Below are 20509 nucleotides of genomic sequence, written 5' to 3'. Positions count from 1 at the left end.
GCAGGTTGGTGTTGTTTTCCTTCAGTGATTAGCTCAATTAACCAGAGATTTAATCCTGAGATGCACACATTGGATTCATGATCCATGATGGGAAAGTTTAGTTGTTACCTAACAGAATGCCAATAAAGGCTTTCTTCCTCATTGGGGTTTCAGAGGAGCATGAATGGTGTGTTGTAATACTTCTAAAATCAACATCTTTTGTTTGTCTATGTGCCTCAACTGTAGCTTGTGTAATATTTATGACTATACATATCTTATGGCTTCTGGAAACAGCTACTTGATATTAAAAAGACTATATCTGTGTATTGAAGATGGGAAAGAAAAACACTAAATGACACTAGTGAGAGAAAGGTATATTGCTCTAGATTCTGATGTAGGAAAATGCTGTTCTGATGATCTTTTATTGCAACAAGTACCTAATATGTCTAGGCAGTGTTCTATTGCTGTGAAGAGACAGCATGACCATGGCAGTTCTTATAAAAGAAAGTATTTAATTAGGGCTTGCTTGCAGCTTCACAGGTTTAGTCCATTTTCTTCATGGCAGGGAGCATGGCAGCATATATGCTGACATGCTGGAGAAGATGAGACTTCTCCATCTAGATCCACAGACTTCAGGAGGAGTGATTGCCACTGGACCTGGCAATCAAACTTCAAAGCCCACCCTCACCAATGACACACTTCCAATAACACTCCACACTCCCATCCAACTCCTATTCCCTCTTATGTAGCTGCACTCCCTAATGACCAAGCATTCAATCATATAAGCCTACAGAGGCTATTCCTATTCAAACTACGACATTCCATTCCTGGCTCCCATAGGCTTGTAGCCCTATTGTAGAAGGAGCTGCAGGCCGCGTTCCTGCCACCCGGCTCCTGGCTACCTGGCTATCTTATGCCCTGATATAACAACACACAAATTGTATTCATTTAAACACTGCTTGGACCATTAGCTCTAGCCTCTTACTGGCTAATTCTCATATCCTGATTAACCCATTCCTATTAATATGTGTAGGACCACGAGGTGGTGGCTTACCTGGAAGATTCTAACCTACATCCATCTCAGAGAGGAGAGCTATGGCGTCTGACTCACTTCCCTTCTTCCCAGAATTCTGTTCTGTCTACTCCACCCACCTATGTTCTGACCTATCAGGCCAAGCAGTTTCTTTATTAATTAACCAATGAAAGCAACACATAGTCAGAAGACCCACCTACATTATTTCCCCTTTTTCTGTTTAAGCAAAAAAGAAAGGCTTTTACTTTAACATAGTAAAATTACATATAACAAAACAGTTATCAAGCAAGAATCGCAGTTACAATATTTATATTTTATCTTTTATCATAACTAAGGAAAACTATAACTAACAATTCTTCAACTCCATAAAAGACTCCAGAAGGATATAATATTACCTAAGCAAACAAGAAGTAAGCAACTTCCAAAACTCTAGAAATGACAGAGACAACTTGGTGCCTGGACAGTGACCCAAAGTTCTTTTGTACCATTGGGGCATCCATCTTCAGCCTACAGGCCCATAGTTTCCAGCAGACATTTCCATGAAGCAGGAAAATGCAAAGACAGTTCAGTCACTTTTTTCTGTGTCCTGCAGAATGTCTCACAGACTCTTTCATGAGTCAGGAACCCCGAAAGACCATCTCACCTTTAGGCAAGTTCAGCAGTCCTCTCTCTGCAGGTTCTCTATGTCCAGTTTATCCAATACTCCAGGCAAGGGCAGTTTCTTGCCCAAATGGCTAACCAACTCCATAAGGAGTCTCTTCGATGCCCATCCTCCTCTTGAAGTAGCTTGGTGCTGTCAGGAGCAGACATGTCTCATTGTCATGAAAAGCCCTAAATTATTAAAACATTAAATGCCATATTCTGTAGTCTTTGAAAGATATGGAGAATGCCTATCTAACTAAAATATATCTCTATATATCTAGAAAATCTAACTAACATGACTACAAGCTTATTATTGATGATTATCCATTAACAACTTATATTTCCTAATTATATATTACATTTTAAAATGAACTACACAATCACAATACCCCAATCAAGAGCAGAAACATATATACATATAACAAAATTGACCTTAAATTTATATCAATAGAGTAAAATTTATACCAATGTAAATTATTCATATCTATATCATTTCCCCCTTTAAATGTAAAGAACATTTACATTTATAAACAATATTTGGGATTATGGACATAGTTATTTTTCTCCGAACTGCTTCATGCTGAATGGGGGCTCTGTTAATCAGATCTTTCATTGTGTAATCTGTGTGCCAGATTTATCTCAGTCGGCAGTTGAGTGAAGTAATTTTTTGAAGGCGTTCACAGCAACCTTTCAGGAGGGCGTGGTCCATTATACCATATTGGGATAGAAGCAATCCACAGGGTCTCATCATCTGTGAAAACAAAAGAAGACCCTCTCCAAAGCATGATATCCTTAGATCCAAATTCTGAAGTCAAGATACCTTTAGAACATATATGCAGGTTCAGCTTAGCAGCCCATTTAATGAAATGTCTCTCTGTATTTAGCTCCTTCACAGTCAAAAAGTTCAAAGAAAATACAATATACTGAATCCAAACTCTGTGAATTTTCCATTTTTAGGTGGCTTATTTTTCATTTCTTTTAGTCTATAACTGTCTTTACTCTGTCTCTTTAAAGACTTTACCCTTTTTTTTTTTAAAAAAAAAAAGACATTAACTTTATTCTCTATATTCTTTTTCTTCTCTCTCCCAAGCCTACGTACACTCATCCAACACTGTGATCCATTTAGAGGTCTTTTATGTCTGAATCTGTCCTATTTTGAATCTGTAATTTTTTACTATCCAGGAGTATTTTTGTTTTGCAGTTTTAAATCACTAAGCACTTAAGAATCTAAGCTGTGACATTCCTAGGTCAAAACAGGTACTGTGGGCAGAGCCACTTGTGACTGAATCAGTTGTGCCTCTGAGCTGCAGAGCCACAGGCTGCTCTGGATGTTGGCTCCACCACTCTCCAATTTCAAAATGGAGGACATACCATTTTCTACTAGCTCTGGGGCCACCAGGTAGGAGCCACACTCAGCAGTTTAATTCTGAGATTAAGCCTGTGGCACAGAAACTCTTTTCATCCAAGTTACAGGCACATCTGACAGGCAGAGCACTGCACAGCCTGGAACCGTATCTCCGTATGGCGGTAGGAATTGGCCATGCTTTCCCTCCTGCCTAAGCCTGATCCCACAGTCTGCCCATGTGGGGAGCACAGGCATGGTCTCAGAGTACATTCTTCCCCATCCTGAGTAGGCACACACACATCCAGTCCCATAAAAGCCATTGAAATACTTTAAAGCCAGAGTTTGCACTGACGCCACAGCCCCAGGTAGCCATGTTTTAAAATGACTCAGCTTTTTTTCTGCCGCTATTGCTGAAACAGGAAATCTCTCTAAGGCACATCCTAGCAAACAGCTGTGTTAAACTCTCACTCCTTTATTTATTTATTTATTTATTTATTTATTTATTTATTTATGTTTTTTCCAGACAGGGTTTCTCTGTAGATTTGAAGCCTCTCCTGGAACTCCCTTTGTAGACCAGGCTGGCCTCGAACTCACAGAGATCTGCCTGCCTCTGCCTCCCGAGTGCTGAGATTAAAGGCGTTCTTCACCACTGCACGGCCCTCACTCCTTTTTTGAAAGCCCTCTCAGGTTTTTAAGTGGATTTAGTCCATCACGTTGGAGCACCAATTGTAGAAGGAACTGAGGGCTGCGTTCCTGCCTGGCTCCTGCACAGCTAGCTTTACACCCAAAATAACAACACACAAATTGTATTCATTTAAACACTGCCTGGTCCGTTATCTGTAGCCTCTTATTGGCTAACTCTCACATCTTGATTAACCCATTTCTTTCTTTCTTTCTCTCTTTCTCTCTTTCTCTCTTTCTCTCTCTCTCTCTCTCTCTCTCTCTCTCTTTCTTTCTTTCTTTCTTTCTTTCTTAAAGATTTCTGCCTTCTCCCCGCCACCGCCTCCCATTTCCCTCCCCCTCCCCCATCAAGTCCCCCTCCCTCGTCATCCCTAAGAGTAATTCGGGTTCCCTGCCCTGTGGGAAGTCCAAGGACCACCCACCTCCATCCAGGTCTAGTAAGGTGAGCATCCAAACTGCCTAGGTTCCCACAAAGCCAGTACGTTTCTATTAATGTTTGTAGCACCACAAGGTGGTGGCTTACTAGGAAGATTCTAACCTGTGTCCATCTCAGAGAGGAGAGCTATGGTGTCTGCCTCATTGCCTTATTCCCAGCATTCTGTTCTGTCTTCCCTGCCTACCTATGTTCTGACATATCAGGCTAAGCAGTTTTCTTTATTAATTAACTAATGAAAGCAACAGATAGGTAGAAGACCCACCTATATCACCATATCGTAATGTAAATATCCATTCAGTCCAACTTCAAAAATCCCCATAGTCTGTAACTATCTCAATACTGTTTAAAAGTCCAAAGTCCAAACTCTCTGATATTCATGGCAATCTCTTAGCTGTAACTTCCTGTAAAATCAAAATGAACAAGCAGATCACATGCTTTCAACATACAGTGATACACAATATACATTACCATTCCAAAAGAGAAGAAAGTGGGGAATAGTGAGGAAATACCGGACCAATGTAAGACCAAAACTCAGCAGGACAAACTCTACTCTGTGTCTCCATGTCCGATGTCAAAACAGTCTTCAGATCTTCAACTCTATCATCTTTGTTAGTGCAACACGCTTCTCTCTCTAGACCTGGTTCCACACCCTGTTAGCAGCTCTTCTTGACAAGTATCCATGACTGTGGCATCTCATCCCCAACATCCTGTGGCCGCCAGTGAAATCCAGGCTTCACCTTCACAGCTGCATGCAATGGCCTCTCTGAGCCTCCATGCAGGGACACCCTCGATGTATCCCTGGGGAGCCTGCTCTTGTCTGAAGGGAAATCGAGGAGCAGTAGATTTGAAGGGAGAACTGATAGGAGTGGGCAGAGAGGAGGCTTCAGCCGGGATGTAATATATGAGAGAAGACTGAATAGATAGTAATAAATGATAGGAACAAATCATAGTGTATGAGGCTAGTGAATGTTAGAATGTAGGAATATTATTTTAGATGAGATACTCAGACAAGTTCTCTATAAGTAAAATGCATGAGATGAAATGAAAGAGTGAGACAGGACTCTGTGTGGTAGAGTAATCTAAGCCTGAGAAGGAACAAATGAACTTCTTGGGTTGTTTTTAAAAACAGGAACATAATTGGTGTGGCTAAAATAGAGAATTATATTTACTGGTGTGGCTGACAAATGGTAAGGCTGACTACTTACCATGTACAAAACTTTGGATTCAGTCCCCAGCACTATAGAAAAAAATGAAGACAGCAAAGAAACAGTGAACAGAGCTTATTTTAGTGTGTGAGACGAGAGCCAACCCATGTGAGGTAGAGACTCACTGTGAAAAGGAGTTGGGATTTTGTTCTGAGGCTTGTTGAAAACCATTAGAAGGTTTTGACAAATGGATCACTGTAATCTGACATACATTTTTTAATGAATGATCCTTGCTACTGTGTGAAAAAAAATGTACTTTAGGGAAACCTGAATGGAAATTCAGAGACTTACTTGTAAATTATAAAACAACAGTGCCCCACACATTGATGATAGTGGTTTTGGATGAGGAGTTGGTTGTGGATAATGGTGGTAGTAGGCACTTTTCTGATGTGTTTTGGAGGTAAAGCAAATGGCTTTCGTAAGTGGATTGAACATAAAATAGAAACGGAAATCAGTAATTCAGATGCTGTGTGGCTCTGAATAAAGAACCCTTAGTGATATGGATGAAGATTGGCAGGAACAGATGTTGGAGAGAAGATCAGGGGCTCAGTTCAGAACTTACTGAGTTTGAGATGCCTTTTAGCTATCTACATGTAGATTGAAAGTGAGCAATTGGACATATGCTTCTCAGATTTTTGAGAGAGATCCAAACTAGACATAGTGTTGTGGGAGCTGCGGGCTGCGTTCCTGCCACCCGGCTCCCAGCCGCCTGGCTAGCTTATGCCCCAAAATAACAACACATAAACTGTATTCTTTTAATCACTGCTTGGCCCATTATATCTAGCCTCTTCTAGGCTAATTCTCACATATTAATTTAGCCCATTTCTAATAATCTGCATAGCACGACTAGGTGCGCTTACCGGGAAAGATTCAGCATGTCTGACCTGGTGGCTGGCTGCATCGCGTCTGGCTCTGAGAGGAGCTGCCCTGCATCTGAGCTCACTTCCTCTTCCTCCCAGCATTCTGTTCTGTTTCCTCCACCCACCTATGTTCTAACCTATCAGGCCAAGCAGTTTCTTTATTAATTAACCAATGACCTTCCTCCATCAACATAGAAATTTAGGAAGCACCAAAGTAAAGACAGAATGTTTAAAGGTAAAAGAATGGATGTGATGACTAAGGAATATAAATGATGTTGGGCACTAAGGGAAGACATTCAAAGAATAAACTTTGGGACATTTCAGTGTTGCAATACATAAGATGTGAATGAACTAGCAAAGCCAAAGAAAGCTAAGAAGCTGGTGTGATGAGCAGTAGCCAATAAGATAGAAATGTATGAGAAACCTTAGCTCTCTTGGAAATTAAATGAAGGTGTTTCAAAGATGCAATGTCAGTGACACTCAACACAAGTGATTAGTAAAGAGGCCAAATAACTTTAGTGTCTCAGGACAATCCTAATTTATGTTGGTTTCACAAGACTTGATTGACAATACACTTTTTACTCTCATTAGAGTCATGATTCAGATGATAAATTATATGATCTCTATGATGATAGGTCCAGAAACCTTTTCACTTTCCCAACATAAAGACCATTGGCAGTCAAGATGAAAGAAACTATAGTGAAGTAGTGAAATGTCATTGGATGTTGGAGATTAAGGAGTCGAGTGGTTTCAAAAGAAAGAAGATCGCATCAGGACGTTCAGTACAGACACCTATGCTAGCTTATTTGTGGCAAAAGAGGAGGAATGGGACAGTAGCTATGGAATGATACAGGAATAGGGGAGTTTTATTTTCAAAATGGGAGACAGTATAGCATGTTTCAATACTGATGGGACTATTTTGATAGAGAGGAGGCTATTTCAAAATTATTTTTAAGACAAGTTTTATATTCATAGTGGAAGTTAATGGAAAGAATGAAAATATCCATATATCTCATATCTCTGTGCATATTCTTCTACAACTGCCGACAACAGTTCTGCAGGTGGTGCATTTGTTACAACTGATGAATCTATGTTGACACAGTATCATCACGCAAACTCTATTCTTTATCTCGGGACTTACTCATGAATTTATATCGGGACTCAGATATATAATATAGTGACATGTGTCTTCCATCATAATATCATGCAAAATATTTCACTGCTCTATCTAAAATACTTCTGTCATCTTTCTCTAACTCAACCCTGGAAACCACTTAATTTGTACATTGTTTTGAGACAAGTCCTAACTACCTAGACATGGCTAGCATGGAAATTGCTTTGTAGGCCAAGCTGGCCTAGAATTTGGAGTGATCCTTCTGCTCCTGCTGGTATTACAGACATGTATTACCATGCCTGGAAAACTAGTCTCTTGAAGTGTTGGGACTTGAACTGAGGATGTCTCGCTTGCTAGCAAGCACTCTACTGACTGAGGTACACCTCCAATCCTAAGCACTAACTTGTTTCTATCTCCATAGTTTTACCATTTCAATATGTCATATAATTGGATTCAAATAGCATATTGTCTTTGTGCGTGTGTGTGTGTGTGCATGTGTGCGTGTGTGTGTGTGTGTGTTTGAGAGAGAGAGAGAGAGAGAGAGAGAGAGAGAGAGAGAGAGAGAGAGAGAACCCTTCTATGACAGATATGTGAATGCCTTGGTGTTCTTGCTGTGAAGAGACACCATGAGCATGGCAACTTTTGTAAAGGAAAACATTTGATTGTGGTTAACTTACAGTTTATTAGGTTTACTCCATTATCATCATGGCAGAGAGCATGGTGACACATGGGCAGACAAGATGCTGGAAAGTAGGAGAGAGTCTAGATCCAGATCCACCAGCAGCAGGAAGAGAGCCGCTGGGCCTGGCTTGGCTCTCTAAAACCTCAAAGCTCACCCAGTGGCATACTTCCTTCAACAAGGACACACTTCCTAATCTTTTCAAACAGTACCACTCCCTAAGCATTCAAACACCTGCGCCTGTAGGGGCCATTCTTTTTCAGTGAAGATTAGAGCCCAGCTTGTCATAATTGGTGATCTCCCTCCACCAGGTGGCTTGCAAGTACTGAACCTAAGTCCTGCAGCCTAAGGGCAAACAGGTGTCCTACTTCCTGATACTCTGCTGGCCTACACGTTGTCTTTTAAAATTGGATTATTTCAAGACAAATACTGAATATTTTTGCTACTGTGTGGATTCCAGATTTCAGTTTCTTTCTTTGTATGTATATACATTTGGAGAGAGTATGTGTGGAGGACAAGAAACTAGAAGGGTGAACATGAGAAAAATGAAAGGCTTGGGGAGAACTGAAAAGGGGGTAATATGATATATGTGACGTGAAGTTGGGAAGGGTAGTACTGGGAATGTGGGTGGAAATTTCCTAACCAAGGATTTAAGAAAGAGAATTACTTCTATTTTCCTGACTTTCCCCATTTTTCTGGACTAATGGAGGGTCATGATGAGGTCTTCTCATGAAGAAGCAGAAGGTCATAGTTAGGTAATAAGAAACACCCACCCCCCCAAAAAAAAACACACACACACACAAAAACAAAACAGGAATATGGACTGACTTCTCACACTTTATATTTTGAGACGTTAAGTTTGGCATTCCATTCATTTATATTACTTTCTTTAAATGTGTGCATTTACAATTTCTTGTCCACACAAAGCTGGTTAACTCCCCTCCTCAGCTCCTATAATTGTAAACATTTCAAGGAGTATTTCCCATGTTCAGAATTTCAGTGATTTTTACCATGGTTCTTGCAGCTGCTGCTGCCATTCTTAGCTTTATATTGCCAGGCGCTTAAGTGTCTCCATCTGTTCCCTTGCATTTCCCCAAACAACACCCTATACAGAATCTAGATGGTGTCAAAACTAAGTAATAGCCAAAACTTTAAGCCATGTTGGATAATAGGCTGTTTTCCTTTGTGTAGGACACACTTTGTCCTTATGTCAGTAACACAGTAATGTGCTTTAGAGTTTATTTGGAAATAATTGTTCTGAGATCACTTAGAAACATGCCTTTGTTATGACAAATGTATAGGGGAGGACATGTGCTGGACACAGGACAAAGAAAATTCCTAATTACAGTGTTGCCATTAGAGCAGCTGTACTTCCCGAAGATAAACCAGTCATTATTCATGGCCTAAGGACATTGTTCCTAGCTGTTTTCCCAATTCACACCATTTTTCTTCTTATTCTCCTTCTCTGTCTTTCTGTTATTTTGAGATAGAAAATCGTACTATGTAACCTTGGCTGGTCAGACTGGTCTTGAACATTGAACTTGTGGTGATTCTACTGTCTCTGCCCTCTACCCCAAGTTCTGGGGTTATAGGTATGTATAGAACCTGATTTGATATAACCTGAAAATATTCTTAGATGTGGCCTCTCCCAATTCTGTAAATGTACCATCTCAAGTAGTAGAAACAGTCCAAGATACTGCCCAGAGCATCTCTTTCCCGCATTAGAAGTACATATTTTGGGGGTATTTCACCCAATTTTATTTACTTTGTCTTGACTGGAGAGATTCAATTTCCTGCGTACAATAGATTAGCTGTTCATCAGTATAAGAAAGTACCTATGGTAATCAACTTATAAAGAGAAAAGGGGTTTTGGCTCACAATTTTGGGGGTTTTAGTCCATGATCCAGTGACTGCAGCAAGATCATGGCACACACACACAGCAGAACAAAACTTCTCAGTGCCCACCTATCAAGATAAAAGAAAAGGGATACACAGACTTTTGGGGAATATCCATAATTCTAACTGTAGCATGAAGCTTCTGGAGTCCAGGTAAAGAAAAATCCATTTTAAGAACACACAGAACTTGGCCCAACCTAATCTAGAAGAGAGTTTGTTAAAGAAGGCTTAACTGAGGGACATGGAGGTCAGTAGAGCGGTAAGTTGACCTCAGTCTTTAGTAGCAGTTCCTTGAGAGGTACAAGAGGAGATACTGTGAGCCATAATGGCAGTAAGCATGCCACTGTGCAAGTTCATGAGCAAACACGAGAGGCAAAGGAGACGAGGAAGAGAAAAGTAAGTGAGGTGCTGGAAGGGAGCACAGCTGCCTCTTTGTCCCAGGGTTAATGTTTGTAACTTGTTTCTGAATTTTATATTTCAGAGACAAGTCCAGGTTGCACAGAAAATAAAGATGGGAGAACAATAGTCATTGTTGGACATTGGACTTGAATGCATTTTTGAAGGAAGTAAATCATGTCTAGCAGTCATAATATAGGTCAGCATCTTAGTTCAAGATGATATTGAATCAATAGATCAATACATAAAAGGCTTTCCATAGGGCCCCTTTGATCAATAATTGTTAGCCATTCAATGGCTTTAGTTTGTAGATGAATTGACAGGAGATTATCCAACAGATTTTTCAACTATTGCTAGAACCAATCCTATCAGTAAGTAAATGGGTAAAAAGATACTGGTACTTGGGGTTAGGAGCATGGTTGCTCACACATGTAATCCCCTCTGACATCTGAAACAGAATTGTAAGTCTGAGGACAGCTTGGGCTGCATGGCAAACTTAAGATCAGCCTGGGCAACTTGCTGAGACCCATTTCCCAGTACAATGTTTAAGCAGTGCTATGGATAGAACTCACTGGCAGATTGCTTGTCTAGCATGCTCAAGAACTTGAGTTCAATCCTCAGGAGCACCACAGCAACAAGAAAGGACAATAAACCTCCACCTATGTGAGCCAATTTTGTACTGGGGTTATTTTAGTTATATTTCTGAAACAGGATTGGTATTAATTCCCGTGAAAAGTCATACACAATGTGAATTCTTCCAGGGCATTGATGTGCAGTAAAGACAGTTAAGGGGAGGGGGTGTTGGACATTATGAATAAGGATGGCATATATATTTTGTTCCTGCTATCACAATCACTATAAATTTAGTGGCTTAAAATGAGACAGACAATATTATATAGCCTTGGATACAGAAAGGGCCTTACTATACTAAATCAAACAGCTCCTTTCTTTCAGGGATGTCTATGGAAGAATATCTTTTATAGCTTCTGCGGACAACCTGCATTCCATGGGTTCTGGCTTCTTTCCCTCTTCAAAGGCAACAATGGTTTTGTTTTGCTTTACTAATGCTGCTTTCCTGAGACACAAACTCTTAGGCCTTTGCCAGTCATACCTAAGTACCCTTGCAGTTACATTAGCTAGAATGATCTAGCATAATTTTTTGCTAAATTCCACTATTAACAGCCTTAGTTCTACCTGAACCTCAATTCTCCTTGGCCAAATAACATGTTTACGTATCCTGGGTATGGACTTCGGGTTGTTGCTCTGTGAAACACTGGGCAGCTGCTTAAATGAATTTCTAAATGGACAAGTCCAACAGCTTCAGTGTGTGCTTAATGCAACTGCGTTTTCCCCACAAAGGTAGAATGAAAAGCACACTTTAACAGGCGCATGCGCCACACACACCCCCGCACACCCCCCCCCGCACACCCCCACCACCACACACACACCACACACAGACACACAAAATACATCACACACACATACACCACACACACACACACACACACACACACACACACTGTGACAGAAAGAATTATCTGTAGGAGCAAACCGGTGGTCGATTTGGGAGGTTGGGAGGCCAGGCATAGTGTGGTCTTCCCTTTAGAATAAGGGTAGTTGAGGAGGGGGAGGATGTAACAGAAGCCCCCACTTCAGATCCCTTAGAGACAGAAGAGCCCCCCTCCTCTTCATGGCTGCATGAACCAGTGAGAAAAAACATGGGAGAACCAACAGGAACAACCTACTGGCTGTCTGTTGCTAGGTCACCTGTCCCCTCTCAGGCTGCAGTACTGAGTGTCCCCCGCCCCCCACTTCCACTGGCGTCATATGAGTGGGTAGAGGGGGAAGCAGGGAGGGGCAGGCAATGTCCAGCCTCGTTTTGAAGTGCTGATGTACCTAGGGGCCCACTCAGTATCCCTCCGCTGCCTCCTGCTCCCCAACTCCAGACACCCCCCTTCATGTAGTCCCCTCCTCCCCAAAGCCCTCATAGACCCTAGCTCTCAGGCACCCCCCACCCTGGAGTGGCACCAGAAAAGTGGTGGTGGTCTCTGGTTAGGGTGAGCAGGGGGCTGCAGGAGCTCACTGTGCGACCCACCCCCTCCCCAGGGGCGCTGGGCTGCGTGCGGCCCCGCCCTCTCGGAGTCGGAACTACGGTGGGCCCGGGAGGGGGCGTCGAGCCCGTGCGCCATATCCCTCCGCCCCCTTCCCGACACCCTCGAGGCGAGCTGTGCCTGCCGCATCCTGCGCAACAGCCCCTGCCCGTTTGCTGCAGAGGCGTGGGGGCGGGACGCGTCTCTGCCATTCCACTCGCGCGCAAAGCGCCGAGAGCCCAGAGAGAGGAGCTGCGGAGGACCGAGCACAGCCGAGAGCAGACGGGGGACGCGGGGAAGCCCGCAGACCTGGGCCGTGCGCCTGGCCAGGCAAGTGGGGGTGTGTCGAGGGCTCGGGCGGCCGCGCTCTGCGGACCACCGCCCGGCCCTGACAGTGCAGTGGGGGCGAGCGGGTCGCGGGGGCTCCCCGGAGTGGTGCGCGGTTCCCGGAGATCCTAGGCGGGAGGAGGAAGCGGGAACGCCGCTCGGGCTGAGGACCAAGGGGGCGGCTGGAGTGACTGGCTGTGATGGTCTGGAGGCTGGCGGGGTAGACAGCCTAGTGGGGTTTCCCAGCGCTCGTGCCCCGCCCTCCTCGGTGTCTGGACCCTGCAGAGGTTACGGAATAGGCAGGCGCGGGAGAAATAACGGTGCGATATTGGGGTAGGGGGTCGCCCTGGAGCCCACGGGTTCAGGGGAGGCTGCTGCGGGAGTTGGGGGGGGCGGGAGCCCGCGAGCCCGTGGGTGCGGGGCGGGTGTCCATCTCTGGGGCCAGCTCAGCTGGTGGGGGTGGTGAGTTGCCTAGGCTACCAGCGCGCTGATCTGTTTCCGGAGTGGGACCCTTGTACCCTGCGCCCTGGGTGCTGTCCCTTTCCACAGGCTCCTGCTTGATGGCAAAGTCTCCTGTCTGCGCGGTAGGTCTGGCGTGTTCTGACAGGCCACAGTGAGCATCTGTATACCAGAGGCTTGAGGAAAGAGGAACAAGAAAATGGCGTGGATTTCTGGAGGTGTGTGGCAATGGGAGTGGGCACCAGACTGTTAGTGGAGATGCGAAAATGGTGGGGGTGACAGATCAGACAGGTGGGGTATGCATTAGTGTCTCTCTCCTAATCTCATTTCTCACAGCCTTTCAGGTACTTTCCCCAATGCCCTTCCCCTCCCTCCCTCCCTCCCTCCCTCCCTCCCTCCCTCCCTCCCTCCCTCCCTCCCTCCCTCCCTCCCTCCCAAATTTGGGGTCTGAAAAGGTGGTTTGGGGATGATAACGGAGTCATAAATCCAAGGACCACTTCAGTACCTGCTTTCTAGAATGTGCTGCGCCCTTCCCCCATTTTTTGCTGCGCAAGAAAAGGAAATGTGGCCACCTAGTGGTGAATCTGGAGAATGGCAGAACTAATAAGTATGACATCAGGAAGTGGGTGTTACCCTCAGGAACCCTGCAGCCAGGCAAAATAAAACTAGAATGTTCCAGCAGTAGGACCCTAAATGATGAAAGACACACAGTCTTCTCCTTTGTGGTGTTCTTCTCAAGAAGATCAGCTGCTGCCATCATTTCCCGATTGCCTAGCGTTTCATCTCTTTGTTCACAGGCCTGCTTTAAGTCTGATCAGTTCTGCGAGAAAGAAAATAGGCATCGAGGAGATTGTCTCAAGATCTCTGGAGGTTGGTGAGAATCGTGGGCAGTAGAGGACCCAGGTACTGAGGAAACAAATGCAGAATGCTCAACCCAAGAGGATGCATGATGTCTTTCCTGTCCCCTAAATCTGCCCACAGCTGCTGCCATCATGTCCTGATTGTCTTACATTTTCCTCTTTGTCCACAGACCTGCTTTAAGTCTGATCAGTTTGTAAGAAAGAGAAGAGCATTGAAGAGAGCATCTCAAGATCTCTGGAGGTTGGTAAGAATCTAGGCAGTGGAAGACCCAGGTACTGAGGAGGCAGATGCAGATTGCTGTAACCTAAGAGGATGCATGATGTCTTTCCTGTCCCCTAAATCTGCCCACAGCTGCTGCCATCATGTCCTGATTGTCTTACATTTTCCTCTTTGTCCACAGACCTGCTTTAAGTCTTGTCAGCTCTGTACGAAAGAAAATAGGCATCAAGGAGACTGTCTCGGATCTCTGGAGGTTGGTGAGAATGGGGGGCAGTGGAGGACCCAGGAACTGAGGAGTCAGATGCAGATTGCTCTAACCTAAGAGGATGCATGATGTCTTTGCTGTCCCCTAAATCTGCCCACAGCTGCTGCCATCATGTCCTGATTGTCTTACATTTTCCTCTTTGTCCACAGACCTGCTTTAAGTCTTGTCAGCTCTGCAAGAAAGAAAACAGTCATCGAGGAGACTGTCTCGGATCTCTGGAGGTTGGTGAGAATGGGGGGCAGTGGAGGACCCAGGAACTGAGGAGGCAGATGCAGACTGCTCTAACCTAAGAGGATGCATGATGTCTTTGCTGTCCCCTAAATTTGCTCACTGCCACAGCATCCTTTGTTTCCTTTCAGAGCTCCTAGGAATGTTGAGGTAGATGTGAATTAGACTATGATCCATAGGACAAGACATGAGAGCTGGGACCAGGGAACAGGAACTTTAGGCAGAAAGCAGGCATGGTTTTGTTGTTGGATTGGGCTCAGAGATGTGTGCCCACGTAGCAGGCACCGAGCCTCCATTTTCTTTTATGCATTTGTAGGACTTCCTGCCGTCCGCTGTTGATCTTAACACCACCTGGACATAGAAGAGAGGAGGGAATTGCTCCACATCGGTGAAGGTGGGTATGGGTGAGGGTTCACGTTTAGATGAGGGCAGTAGAGATCAACAAGACTGACTACTGAGAGATTGGGGCTCCCCTCTGTCTTCATTTCTAGCGTGTGCACTGTCTCCTCAACCCTGCACCTGTGTTCCAGCAGGCAAGAGGAACATAGAGGTTTTCTCCTAGCTGAGCTGTTCCACTCACCATCATTCACCAATGTCTCTGTGTAAGTTTCTCCAGGAGGCAAGCGAACTGTATAGGACTGACTTGCTCTTTTTTTCTCTTCCTAGATCACCTACAGTGGCTGCTTGGTGATTCTGCGCTTGCTGCTGACCAGTGCAGTCAACAGGTCTGCGCCCACCTAGGACCTGTCCATCTTCCTCCAGCTTGGTTTCGCCTCCTCTGCACTGTATCTGTGTTATTGACTGAGACTGCTTGGGTAGGAGCCTCCTTGAGTGCTGGATTGTCATTCCAGTCTGGTTCTTTTCAATCTCGTAGCCTCTCTTACCAAAGGGTGTTGTGAAGATCAATCCTGTAACAGATTTCTTGTGAAGGGTTACTGTTGTTGATCGGTATACATCAGGGCTTTATCGAACATATACCATGACTAGGGCAGAGATTGAGCCTGGTGCCCAGGCAAAGGCTGAAAGGAAGCCTGGGGATGAGAATGCCAATGCCAACAATAACAGTGTTGCAGGGGTAGAGAATGAAGTCCCGTTGGTGGTCAGACCCAAGGTTAGAACACAGATCATGCCTGGAGCACGGCCCAAAGTGAAGCCTAAGAATAATCCTGGAGGAAGACCTAGGAGTGAAGTCAGTTCACCAGGCGGGGCATACGCTAAATGCAAACCCAAGGCAATCCCTATTTCACGGTCGAAGAATGATGCCCAAGTATGGGCCCCAAATAAGTTTCGGGCAGAGCCCATGTCAAGGATGGGCAAGCAATGTCAGATCAGTAGTGCAGACTCTCCACTGGTCAGTACTGATTCTGGGGCTGTTGCTCAAGCTAAGTGCCTGTCTGTAGATAGAGAACTTGGTAATATGGACACTGAGAGTTTTCCCAAAAAGGCTCATCCTCAAGCAGGATTCCAGCCTTCCTATGGCTCAGAAGAGGGAACCAGTATGGGATCCTGGTACCGTACCAGGCCTATCCCCAAAGGAGAGGCTTATGAGAATTCTGAATTCAGATGGGCAGATAAACCTTCAGGAAGTTCCTCCTTCTGGAACAGAGATGATACTAGTGCAAGATTTCGTCCTAGGAAAAACATGAAGGCCAATAACAACAGGTTCAGGCACATGGCCAAACAAGAGGCAAATACTATGCCTAGACACAAAAACAAACAAGAGTTCTATAATATTTCTAGCTCTGATTCTGAGGATGAGTCTGCTAAGACTCCCTGGTTCTGGGCCAAAGAAAAGCCTAAAGTCTGGTCTAGGCCCAAAGAAGAGCCCAACAATAGGTCCTGGTTTAGGCCTAAGAAAGAGATCCGTGTTGAATCCACCTCTGGATCTGAATGTGAAAATCATGCAAAATCTTTGCTATGGTCTGGAGAAGAGGCCAAATCTCGATCCAAACCCAGAGCCAGGAAAGGGGTCAATATGAGGGCCAGGCACCAGGCCAAGCGAGAAGCTTGCAGTGATGTCCCGTCTGGATCTCTAGATACAAATAAAAAAGAGTCCTGGTTCATGCCTGAAGAGAAGGCTAGTGCCTTTCCAAAGTCTAAGACAAAGAAAGAGCCCAAAACCAGAGCAGTGCCAAAGGAAGAAGTGAAAACCAAGGCCAAAGCAAATCCCAAACAAGAAGCCAGACCAGAGGAGGAAGTCCTCATTGGGGCTTGGTTCTGGGATACCCAGGAGTCCAGGAAGGTAGAGAGGGTGAGCACTAAGGCCAGCCTGTATGTAGAGGAGGAACCCTTTGTTGGAGATTGGTTCTGGAGTGAAGAAGAAGCCAGTGTGGACTCTGAGACCTGTCTGAAATCCAGACCAAGGGATAAGGAGGAACAAGTTAATAGTTTCTCTCTGGGTTCTGAGAAGAAGAGCAGTATGGAAAACGAACCTAAGGGTACCTCTAAGCCTATGCCAGTAGCTAATGAGGAGGATAACATTGTTGGGTCCTGGTTCTGGGCTGATGATGAAGATGTCAACTTACAGGCTGACGATGAGTCCATTTTTGGATCTTGGTTCTGGGGCGTTGGTGAGAACAGCTTGAGATCCGTTGGAGTCAGTTGTGAAAAGATGCCAAAGCCTGAGGAAAAAGAAGGTACAGATTCCTGGTTCTGGGCTGGAAAAGCCAATACAGAGGCTGAGGTTGAAGAACAGGCCAGGCCAGCATCTGCAAAAGGGACAATCTTTGTGCCTTGGTTTTGGTCTGAAAAGCAGACACATGTGGATTTAGGGACTGAACCTTGTTCTGACATCATGGCAGGAGCTGAGGAGGAGCCCATCATTGGGCCCTGGTTCTGGGCTAAAGTAGACAATAGTGTGGAGGCTGAAGTTAATAGTAAGTCTAGCCTGGAGGATGAGGAAGAGCCCATTATATCACCTTGGTTTGGGGCCAGAGAACAAGCCAATATGAAGTACGCAGCTGATAGCAGATACAAGCCTGTGGCAGAAGCTAAGGACACTAATAAAAGGTCTTGCTTCTGGGCAAAAGAGCCCAGTTTGTGCCCTACCAATAGAGAAAGCTTGAAGTCTACTCTGAGAGAGCAAGAGGACACTGTTGATTCATGGCTCTGGTCCAATAATTATCCAAAGACGGAGGCCATTGCAGGGTCCTGGTTATGGGCTGCAGAAGAGGGAAATATAGATGATGAGACTGGAGAACAGATCAAGCTACCAACTTTGGAGGATAACACATTCAATTCTTGGTTCTGGAACGAAAATGAAGAACCCATTGTAGAGGCTACTACCAGAGAGGAAGCCAAGCCAGAAGCTGAAGAGGAAGACATCATTGGCTCTTGGTTTTGGGCTGGGGATGAGGACAAATTTCAGCCAGCTCCTGAGATTAATGAAGAGAGCAAGGTAGCATCCGAAGAGGAAGAAGATACAATTGGATCCTGGTTCTGGGGCAAGGAAGAGGCCAGTCTAGATGCAAGGAGGAGGGGTGCTTTTGAGTCCACTCCTGGAATTAAGGAGGAGAAAATTATTGGGTCATGGTTCTGGGCTGAAGAAGCCAAAATAGGGGCTGTGTCGCAGACAGTCGAAACTGGGTCAGAAACTGAAGAGGAGGCAATTTTTGAGTCTTTGATGTGGGCTGCAAAAAATGGCAATATAGGAGCAAACCGTGTGTCCAAGCCAGAGGGTGAGGGCAAAATGATTGTTGGGTCCCGTTTCTGGTCTAGTGACAAGGGCACTGGAGACTCTGAAACTGCCATCAGTGGGTCCAATCCAGAAAATGAGCAAGGGCCAAAAGATGAGGTGATTAACAAGGTTGACAGTGGAGATAACTGTGGATTTAATACAGAAGCTGAAACCATGGTGGGATCCTGGTTCTGGGAAGGGGATGAAACTAGTTTTGAATCAAATCCTACCCCTGTGTTCAAGGCCGTTTGCGAGCCTAAGTCTTCAGCTGAGCAGGAACCTGATCCTTCCCGCAGACCCCAGAGCTGGGACGAGGTCACTGTTCAGTTTAAGCCTGGTCCATGGGGAAAGGCTGGCTTCCCATCCATAAGCCCCTTCAGATTCCCAAAAGAAGCAGCATCTCTGTTTGCTGAAATGTTTGGGGGAAAACCTAAGACAGAAGGAGAGCAGGAATCTCCAGATCAGCCTCTACCTGAGTTCCCATTTCAGTATGATCCCAATTACCGATCAGTCCAGGAGATTCGAGAGCACCTTAAGGCCAAGGAAAGTGTGCAGCCTGAGAGCTGGTCTTGTAGCTGCATACAGTGTGATCTTAGAATTGGTTCTGAGGAGTTTGAGGAACTTCTTTTATTAATGGACAGAAACCGAGACCCTTTTATCCATGAAATCTCTAAGATTGCAATGGGCATGAGAAGCGCTTCTCAGTTTACTCGTGATTTCATTAGAAACTCGGGCGTTATCTCACTGATTGAAGCCTTACTTAACTATCCATCTACCCGTGTCAGGACAAGGTTTTTGGAAAATATGGTTAGCATGGCTCCACCATATCCAGATCTAAACATGATTCAGACATACGTGTGTCATGTTTGTGAGGATACCTTTGATTATGAGTTAAATTCCTCTGACCAGTTGTCTGGGCTGACAATGATTACACACCTCACTGCTACTTCTGACTATCACAAAGTGGTTGCCAATTATTTGGCTGGGTTTTTCTACTTACTGAATTCAGGCGATACCAAAACAAGGCTTCATGTTCTGAAACTGCTCCTGAATTTGTCTGAAAGCATTCTCATGACAAAACGCTTACTGTCTACTGAGTCAATGTCAGAATTTATGGCCCTCTTTAGTAGGGAGGACTCAAGTGAGAACATTCAACTGGTTCTTGCGATATTTGACAATATTAGCAAAAATATACAAAAAGAAGAACTATTCGATGATGATGATGATGATGACGTGGTGGTGAATCTTGACCCACTTATTTCTGCATTCCAAGAGATTGAAATTTATGCTAGGACCCTGAAGCGCAAACCTGACAATTAAAAATGACCCTGAAGCAGAGCAAGAGAAATTAATATGCTTAACCATTTGCTTATGTTCCTGAGTGTTCCTTGTGTTCCTGAGTCAAATGCTCCCAAAATAATGCTTTTGCTTCACAGCTGATTCTGTGTTCCAGTGTACCTCTTTAATGGTGGTGATAAATTTACCCAACTCTGTGTAACTGTATCACTTTTCTGATGCCAAATGAATATACAACTGAAAACACACTTGTTGATGATACTTGTTTCTTGATTGTGATGTTCAATATGTGAGTTTAAAGTGGACTGAGCCATTGTAAATAAGATGCCCTTCTAATTGTTGTTCTTGTGTATATCTATTTGAGTCTTGTGCTTCAATAAAGTTCTATGTTAAAGTTAGCAGAATTTTTGCCTTCACTGTAAGGATGAACATGCACATGCACACAGATAATGTATGAGTAGTGTGTTTGTTACCGAAGCTTTTTCTCAGCATTAAATCTCAAAGGTTGGAATGGACTGCACCTCGGAGGTTACTTTGGAGAGGACTCACTTTAAGTTATACTCTAATACAGCTTATGATGAGGAGAAAAGCATGGAGCAGGAAAAAGTTTCTATACATGTACCCAATTTCCTGGATTAGGTGGGAGGAGTATGAATTGAAAAACTATATTGAAAATGAGGTAAATTTTGAAGATCAAGTAGGCCTTTGCTGTTCAAAATACTATGTTCACAATTTAATCTCTCATTTCAAAGGATAGCTTAGCCAGACTAGTTTTTATTTTCTTATGAGCCAGTGAGTTTAATTAAGGTTACTTACGGGAGC

At 44.4% G+C, this 20509-nt stretch overlaps 1 protein-coding gene and 1 pseudogene across 1 annotated transcript; both read left to right on the top strand.

Moving 5' to 3' along the window:
• Positions 1 to 20509, top strand: part of LOC130868537 (uncharacterized) — a 66973-nt pseudogene that overhangs the window by 3011 nt on the left and 43453 nt on the right.
• Gprasp1 (G protein-coupled receptor associated sorting protein 1) lies at positions 15386 to 20085 on the top strand. Its single transcript, XM_057760454.1, has one exon. It carries the CDS (start codon positions 15695 to 15697, stop codon positions 19709 to 19711), a length of 4017 nt encoding a protein of 1338 aa, XP_057616437.1. The 5' UTR covers positions 15386 to 15694; the 3' UTR covers positions 19712 to 20085.

Source organism: Chionomys nivalis, chromosome X (assembly GCF_950005125.1).
Source record: "Chionomys nivalis chromosome X, mChiNiv1.1, whole genome shotgun sequence".
Lineage (NCBI taxonomy): Eukaryota > Metazoa > Chordata > Mammalia > Rodentia > Cricetidae > Chionomys > Chionomys nivalis.
This window is presented reverse-complemented; position numbering and strand designations above follow the sequence as displayed.